The sequence below is a fragment of the Piliocolobus tephrosceles genome, chromosome X (genome assembly GCF_002776525.5).
Source record: "Piliocolobus tephrosceles isolate RC106 chromosome X, ASM277652v3, whole genome shotgun sequence".
Taxonomy (NCBI): Eukaryota; Metazoa; Chordata; class Mammalia; order Primates; family Cercopithecidae; genus Piliocolobus; species Piliocolobus tephrosceles.
This window is the reverse complement of record NC_045455.1, coordinates 83,904,110-83,913,275: the sequence shown is the minus strand read 5'-3', so window position 1 is coordinate 83,913,275 and position 9,166 is coordinate 83,904,110. Positions and strand designations below refer to the sequence as shown.

Below are 9,166 nucleotides of genomic sequence, written 5' to 3'. Positions count from 1 at the left end.
GTCGCCCGGGCTGGAGTGCAGTGGCCGGATCTCAGCTCACTGCAAGCTCCGCCTCCCGGGTTACGCCATTCTCCTGCCTCAGCCTCCCGAATAGCTGGGACTACAGGCGCCAGCCACCTCGCCCGGCTAGCTTTTTGTATTTTTTAGTAGAGACGGGGTTTCACCGTGTTAGCCAGGATGGTCTCAAACTCCTGACCTCGTCGCCACCATGCTTTTGTTCCTTTCTGAATGATGTCTGGGCTTAGCAGATGCTGTTTATCACTTTGCATTTATCAGCATAAATATGATTAAAGAACTTCAGAAGGTAATAAGTTTGTCCTTTTCCAGTTTATTTTCATAAATACTTACAGTCTGATTTAGTTGGCCGATTTGTATGAAGCTAAACTGATCGATGTCTTAGTTATTCTGTTCTTATAGATTCACAAATGCCCGGAATATTTAACAGTGAAGAATGTTTGAGGTATGAAGTTACTGGGGAAAAGATAGCTGTCAGGAGGGGGGAAATGCTGTTGCAAATATCTAAGAAGTGAATAAAACCAAGCTCACTACAGTACATTTCTGTAATTCAGCAAATCCAAATCACCGATGCAGTGCTCTAAGATTGTACACCTGGGACAAGATGGGCAGCTTAACGACACATCCAGGACTTTCTGCTGAAACATTACTCTTTGTCCACACGTTAGTGAGGGCAGCAGTAGCCCTGCACCTTCCAGTGTCCCTGAAAGAAATAGAGTATTGATCTGTTATGAGTTAAGTTAGAATACCCGGTCAGGAATGTAGAGGGACACACCTATTTGGCTTGAGTTTTCCAGGTATTTCTAGATTGCCTTAGTTCTTTGCTTTGACCACATATACATTAAGTTGATAAAACCTGCTGTGTGTCATTTATATAAAATAAATGTAGACATACCATTTTGCTCACACTGCCCCTGAACTACACCCTTGTCCTACGTTGTAGGCCTTTGTTTGAGAAATACGCTATTGATTTCTTTCTAGAAATCCTAGGTAGAAGCATAATAACTAATACATTATAGTCAGACAGTGTCTTGCAGTTTTGGAAACACTCTCACGTCCTTTCTTTTGATCCCCCAAACAACGCCAGTTAAATAAAAGACAGAGTATTATTATGATGCCCTTCTTGCAACTGTGGAAACAAGTTCCCCAAGGAGGCAGAGGCCTTGGCCATGGTTACAGAGCTAGTGAGAGAGAGCTCAGCCTTAAAGCTCCGTGTTCCATGAGATCACCTGGATTCGGGAAGGGGAACATCACACACCGGGGCCTATTATGGGGAGGGGGAAGGGATTGCATTGGGAGTTATACCTGATGTAAATGACTAGTTGATGGGTGCTGACGAGTTGATGGGTGCAGCACACCAACATGGCACAAGTATACATATGTAACAAACCTGCATGTTATGCACATGTACCCTAAACTTAAAGTATAATAATAAAAATAAAAATAAAAAATAAATAAATAAAGCCCCTTGTTCCACGCGGGGAGTTGGCATGGCACTGAAGGCCTCCTGCACTGCCACCTCCCTGTGGTCAACACTAACCAAGGTGTATAACTTCGCTTGCCCTCAGTTTCCTCATTGTAGAATAAATAATGCTTATCTCAAAGATGAATGAGCAAGATTAAATAAGATGATGTCTATGAATTACTATACTTCACCATTTTTATTTTCTTTGTTGTTTTGTTTTTGTGTTTTGTTTTTTGTTTGTTTTGGGTGGGGATTACTTCTTAACAAGCCACAAGAGAAACCAGATCAAAGAGTACCTCTGTTTAAATTACTCTCCAACTAGGACCTTTCTCTGTGCCGAGACCAGCTGGGTCGGGGAGACCCTAACCCAGCGGCGCTAGAGGAATTAAAGACACACACACAGAAATACAGAGGTGTGAAGTGGGAAATCAGGGGTCTCACAACCTTCAGAGCTGAGAATCCTGAACAGAGATTTACCCACATATTTATTAACAGCAAACCAGTCATTAGCATTGTTTCTACAGATATTAAATTAACTAAAAGTATCCCTTATGGGAAACGAAGGGATGGGCCGAATTAACTGCAGCAGGAACACGCCCTTAAGACACAGTTCGCTCATGCTAATTGTCTGTGGCTTAAGAACGCCTTTAAGTGGTTTTGAGCCAGGTGTTCCTTGCCCTCATTCCCATAAACCCACAACCTTCCACCTTGGGCATTAAGGCCATTATGAACATGTTACAGTGCTGCAGAGATTTTATGGCCAGTTTTGGGGCCAGTTTATGGCCAGATTTTGGGGCACTTGCTCCCAACACCCTGAAGACTCTCAAACTATTTTAAGAGAAACTTTAATGCTGGGTAAAGTCCAAGATTTATTATAACTATATTTGCGTATTTCCCATTCTATGTACTTTCAGTTGTTTAATCATTCAGGAAATATTTATTGAACACCTACTGTGTGTCTGGCTATGTAAATAAGGGAATCATGTTATTCAGTTATCATGCCCATTTTCTTTCCAAAGCAAATGTTACCATTTTCTAGTTCCACTGAAATATTAGGCTTAAAATTTTTATCTTTTCAAGGTTTGGACTTTGCTTATGAGCAAGAGTGACCACTGACCCTCTCAAGAAAGCAAGAAATGTTTGGGGTACAATTTTTACAGCATTCCTTTAAGAAAAGCACCACTGGAACTAGCAACTGAAAAAGCAACTGCTAAATCATAGTTTATGAGTAAGAGCATAGGCCGGGTGCGGTGGCTCACACCTGTAATCCCAGCACTTTGGGAGGCTGAGGCGGGTAGACCACGAGGTCAGGAGATCGAGACCATCCTGGCCAACATGGTGAAACCCTGTCTCTACTAAAAATACAAAACTTAGCTGGGCATGGTGGCGGGCACCTGTAGTCCCATCTACTCAGGAGGCTGAGGCAGGAGAATCTCTTGAACCTGGGAGGTGGAGATTGCAGCAAGCCAAGATCGCACCACTGCACTCCAGCCTGGCTATAGAGTGAGACTCCATCTTAAAAAAAAAAAAAAAAAACATACGCACACATGTTAATATTTCATTCTGGTTGTGCTTGTATTTGAAGGTTTAGTAATGTCATCAGAGCCCACACTCGCCTGGAGTCAAGATATAGCAATAGCTCTGGAGGATCCTATGATGAGGATAAAAGTAAGTACCAACAGGCTGTGGGCTTTCGGACGGAACGCATGTGGTCAGAGGATAGAAAATGAGTGTTCTGATTATTCTTGATCTGATTACTAAAAGGGCCCATAAATATTAAGTGACCATTTAATCTACCTACGCAGGTGAGCATCAGCATCCTCAAAAGTTTTAAAAAAAATAAAAGCCAAACCATGGACAAATCAAAATTTTATAAAAATTCAAACTACCATCCCACTCCTATGTTTTTATATTCTTGACATTTTTTTCTTGGTGATGCATCTGGGGAAAATACATTAAGTCATAGTCCCATTAGAAAACAAACGTTGCCGTTCAGTTTTTCCACCTATCTTGCGAGTGGGTTTAACCTTGAAGCTTTGAAAGTCTGCTCACTCAGGATAGGATCTGTTCTCATGTGGAATTTCTCAACGGCATAGTCTCCATAGCCTAATGAAAACCTTGCTAACCTGGGAGTTAGCTTTGTGACAGGAATTTCTTCCGGTAGTTGGGAAAACCAAAAAGGTCAGTGCATTTACTGATTTTATTTGACCTCTGGACAGCTTCTGTAGATATTGAGCAGATACAGAGTATTAGTTGGTCACAAGTTACAGAAATTCTGAAACCGAAGAACGCTCCCAGTAACATTTTAGATTTGCTAAGGGAATCAGTAAAGTATCTTGTGGAATTTATTCTATTTTGTCAGAAATTGTAAATATACTCATCTTTCATGAGTTAAGTTCATTTCGTAAGTTGGTGCTTTGAGTTGTTGTTTTGAATTGTTTTGTTTTTACGGAAATGTGCGATGTCAGGTAAGAGCTAGGTGGTTCCAATGAGGCCACGTTTCAGCTACCCTTGTTCTACTTCTGAATGCACAGACAGGCAGTTCTCCACCATTAAAATACTAATGGAAGGCGTGTCTAAAATCCATATGTAATTATCATGCTCTAGGTTAAGTTTTAGCTATAAAACTTTCACTAGAGCTGTCAATAGGAAGTAGAATAAAGCTGTTTGTGTTTTCCTTCCTTTGTGTGTCCTCTCAGGGGATTGTACCATCCAAACACTGAATAGCCAAATCTCCGGACTGTAGACCATTACTTCTAGAAGGCACCAGATTTTAGAGATGAGGAAAGTAGTACTTGAAAAATGGAGAGTTGGTTCTAGAAAAGTCTGGTTACTGTGGCAATATCTGGTAACCCAAAGATTGAGGACAGAAAAATTTAAGTTTAGGCCACCTTCATTCCTCTCAGCACATTTTGGCTGATTGGATATATATCTGAAAACATCATTGAAACAAAGAATAACATATCCTTTCCTAACAGAAATCTCACCATTTACTTTTTAATTCTTCAATGGTCTCCCTTTTTGTTTCCCTTTCAAGTTTTATTGAAAAGTAGCTAGTTACCTAGCAGTGCATTTGGCAACTGACTTATCCTGGATGATTATCTGAGAAGTTAAATTTGCTGCAAGTAAGTTACTTGTAGGTAATTTGCTGAGAGTTAGAACCGAGATGAGTTACTAGTGCACCTGCTTTAAATTTTTTCCAGGCTAAAATTGTTGTGGCCAAACTTCATGGCATAGAATTACAGGGTTCTGGTTGCTCACTTGTCAGTGTATTAGAAAAAGCCAGTAGTCACTCTTCCTGAGGGAAGTCCTGACCTTTTCCACTGAAACTCTCTTAGCCACATCCCATGAGAAGTGGGGTGTTCTTGGTTCTGGTTTTCTGGTACCTGTCCTCATTCAGAGCCTCAGTTGTCGTAACAGGAAGACACCCCTCCACCAGCTCTGTCAATGTTAAGGCCAGCATTCTACACTGGGCCAGCAGCATCAAATCAGTGACTTCACACTACCTTGCAGAAGTGAAGCAAAGAAAAATTATATTGTTATAAAATTGCGTAAAGACGACGTAGTATATTCTTCCTCTTAATACATAAACTGATCCCAAGAATAAACCAGCTTCTCTGCAGCCAAATACCTGGGTTAAATCCTGTGCCCACCTGTATTGCTCGTCTTAAATGCTGCTGGCCTGCTTTGGGAACATGATAAGAAATAAACGTGAAACGTGTTGCTGTACTTATTTTATTTTTATTATTGTTTTTGAGACAGGGTCTTACCCGTAGCCCAGGTTATAGTGCGACGTCATGATCTTGGCTCACTGCAGCCTCTGCCTCCGGGGTGCAAGTGATTCTGCTGTGTCAGCCACCTGAGTAGCTGGAACTACAGGTGTACACCACCACACCCGGCTAATTTTTATATTTTTAGTAGAGAGGGGGTTTCACCATGTTGGCCACGCTGGTCTTAAACTCCTGACCTCAAGTGATCCACCTGCCTGGGCCTTCCAAAATGCTGGGATTACAGACATGAGCCACTGCACCCGGCCTGTACTTACTTTAAAGATAATATTGTGAAGTTCATTCATTCGACAAATATTTATTAATCCTTTACCATGTGCCAGGCACCATTGTAGGTAGTAGGGAAAAAGCAATGAACAGAACAGAAGAAGTTCCCGCTCCCCTGGAGCTTACACTAGCGTTGGGGAGGGAGGTGGTGCTGGTGAATTGGTGATGCATGGGTGGAGGAGGAGGGACTAAAGCAGGGCAAGCAGGGTAGAAACTGATTGGGGTTGGGGGTCAATTTAAATAGAGCAGTCAAGGAAAGCTGCTGTAGGAAGGTGATATTGGGGCAGAGACATGAATGAAGCAAAGAAGTGAGCCATGCAGCTGTCTGCAGATGAGCATCCCAGCCATAGGAAGCAGCAGACGTAAGGGCCCTGAGGCTGTATGGGGCCCAGCCTGATCACAGAACAGCCAGGAAGCTAGGATGAGTGGAGTGGGGTGAGCAAGGGTGCGCTGGTAGGAGATAAGCCAGGAGAGGAACATGGAGGGGGAAGACCTGGTAAGGCCTTAAAGGCCATGGATATGGATTTGTGGGGAGCCACTGGAGGGTGTTCAGCAGAGAAAGAGACACTACTGAACTTGTTTTAAAAGAATTGGTCTGTCTGCTCTGTGGAACATAGACCTCAAGTGATCTACCCACCTCAGCCTCCCAAAGTGCTGGGATTACAGGGGTGAGCTACCGCGACTAGCCAAAATTGTGCTTTATTGAGATGAGGAAGACTGGAGGAAGTGTAAGTTTTCATAGAGATGGGAATTCAACATGATTTAATATTTTTCTTTTTGTATATCTGTATTCTGCTTTGCTTTATAATGAATAACTATAAATTAGTTACTAAGTAATAACTATTCAAGTAGTTACCCAAACAAGTAATTCTAACCCATTTAATCATGTAATTCATACTCACCGAATGAAATCGTTAGAAAGTTGTTTCTGGCCAGGCACTCACACCTGTAATTCCAAAATTTTGGGAGGCCAAGCTGGGAAGATCACTTGAGTCCAGGAGTTTGAGACCAGTGTGAGCAACATGTTGAGACCCCATCTATTTAAAAAAATAATAAATTTTTAATTAGCCGGGTGTGGTGGCACAGGCCTGTAGTCCTGCTAGCTGCTTGGAAGGCTAAGACAGAAGGATCTCTTGAGCCCCAGAATTTGAAACTGCAGTGAGGTTTGTTTTTGTTTCTGTTTTTCAAACAGAATCTCACTCTGTCGCCTAGACTGAGTGCAGTGGCGCGATCTCGGCTCACTGCAGCCTCCACCTCCCAGGTTCAAGCGATTCTTCTGCCTCATCCTCCCGATTAACTGGGCTTACAGGCACGTGCCATCATGCCGGGCTATTTTGTGTGTGTGTGTGTATTTTTAGTAGAGATGGGGTTTTGCCGTGTTGGCCAGGCCGGTTTCCAACTCCAGACCTCAGGTGATCCACCCACCTCAGCCTCCCAATGTGCTGGGATTACAGGCATGAGCCACTGTAACCAGCCCTGCAGTGAGTTTTGGTTGATCCAATGCACTCCAGCCTAGGTGCCAGCGAGACCCTGTCCCTAAAAAAAAAAAATTAAAAAATGAAAAATAAAGTTATTTTTACAAGCATACATTTATAAAATTTATTCTGAAAACATCAAGTAGAGAAAACAAGTCTCCTCTCCCTGAAAATAAAGCACAGTTGTCTTTCTCACCCTACAGATGATCCAATTTCTCCCTACACGGGCTGGTTGCTGACTATTACAGAGACCAAGCAGCCGCAGCCCTTACCGATGCCTTGTACAGGAGGATGCTGGGCCCCGCTGGTTGACTATCTCCCGGAGACCATCACTCCCCGGGGGCCACTCCATAGGTGAGCAGCACGTGTGGGGAGAAGGAAACCTTAGCTTTGACTGGACTTTTCTACCTATGACAAGAGAAAAACCTGGTCCAGGTCCCACCACATTAAATGATCTTATCAATCAGTGGGATCCTGCCTGATTTGACTGCCAGCTTCCAGCATATTAGCAGAGTTTGGTCAAATATTAATCAACATTCAAAGCTGCCTCTGACCTTTGAATTTCTCCTTGATGTAATCTGGATATGGACATGCATTCTGTGATGCTTTTTAGACTGTAAGCAACTTGATGAGAAGGACCTTGTCTGTGATTTCTCTTCATCTCTTAGCTCTTATTACCTAGTGACTAGTGTGATTAGCTCAACCAGTGTTTCTTCTTGTTGTGGAGCTCTATGCTGTGTTACAAGTTAAACTCTATTTCCCTGGAATAAGAGCCTTATATAATGTTTTAAAAACACTTAAGAGTTATATTGAAGTGTAACTTAATGATCTACTAGTATTTCCATCCCCTTCAGAAGTTGCATTAATTTCATTATTTCATTGATTAGGTGCAATATTGCTGTAATTTTTATGACTGAGATGGTGGTGGATCACAGTGTACGAGAAGACTGGGCGCTTCATCTACCATTATTACTTCATGCTGTCTTCTTAGGTAAGACTGGATCTAAAAGGCATTCCAGCCAATCGGGTTAAAAATATACAGAAGTAATCCATAGAGATTTCCTTTCACATTGACATCCTGTTTGACTCATTTCGGGAATATTTGATCTCCACCATTTTTCATTGCCCTTTTGTGACATCTGCTCTGAAATGTCAGCTACTTGGTCACTGTTTGAAATTGCTCTATTTCTACCGTGTAAATATAGTGGTATCTCACTAGTGCCACATCTACAAAGATATCCAAAATAAGTTGGGCCTTTTTGAGAGTCTTTGCTTGAAGTGGTAAATTTTAAGCTATGAGGCATAGTCAGCGTATAAAAAGAAAGGATATAGGACAGAGTGGGCCAAGCCCTGAGCTTTGTAGAGCAAAAATGGGAAGAGGAACCAGCCAGGGAAACTCAGAAATTCAGTTAGAAAGAGACTAATAAAATTAGAATCTTTCAGTAACAGGGATATCCAAGGAAGAGAACATCTCAAGAAGAAGGAATGCTAACCACATCAAATGCTACAGAGAGGTCAAGAAAAGTTCATCTATCAGCATTTTATGAGAACATTTTACTTAAGAAATAAAGCATTTTATTTTTCCTAAGCCCAACTTCTGTATGTTGGTAACACAAACAATAACAAAGAAAACTAAACATTCTTTTAACATGTTCCTCCTGAGTATCCTGGAATCTTTACTATTCCTGGAATCTAAACGAGCTTAACGTTTGTTTATACTGAGATTCTACTGTTTTGTTCCAGGTTTAGACCACTACCGGCCTGAAGTCTTTGAACACAGCAAAAAACTGCTTCTTCACCTCTTGATTGCCCTCTCTTGCAACAGCAATTTCCATTCCATTGCTTCTGTGCTCCTGCAGACCCGAGAGATGGGTGAAGCTAAGACTCTAACTGTGCAGCCAGCTTACCAACCTGAATATCTCTATACAGGTAACAAGAGAACGACTGGTAGAGAGCCTAGGACAGTTACCAATGCAGAGGTAACTAACTGCAGGTGCCAGTAGAGCCCAAGTTAACTTCTCATGCTATGACCTCCAACTTTCCACGTGATAAATCAACAGTACAATAAATACACACCATTTCACTTGATGTGAACTTGTCTCTCAAAAGCTTTATTATTGAATATTTAAAATATATTTTTCCTGGTTATATCTATG

The 9,166-nt window shown here is 41.9% G+C and overlaps 1 protein-coding gene across 1 annotated transcript in view; it reads left to right on the top strand.

Moving 5' to 3' along the window:
• FRY (FRY microtubule binding protein) overlaps positions 1-9,166 on the top strand; it is a 271,904-nt gene that overhangs the window by 186,549 nt on the left and 76,189 nt on the right. The window contains exons 36-39 of the mRNA XM_023208778.1: positions 3,066-3,148; positions 7,214-7,364; positions 7,898-8,001; positions 8,754-8,939. Coding sequence (XP_023064546.1) covers positions 3,066-3,148; positions 7,214-7,364; positions 7,898-8,001; positions 8,754-8,939 — 524 coding nt within the window. The remainder of the gene's footprint in view (positions 1-3,065; positions 3,149-7,213; positions 7,365-7,897; positions 8,002-8,753; positions 8,940-9,166) is intronic.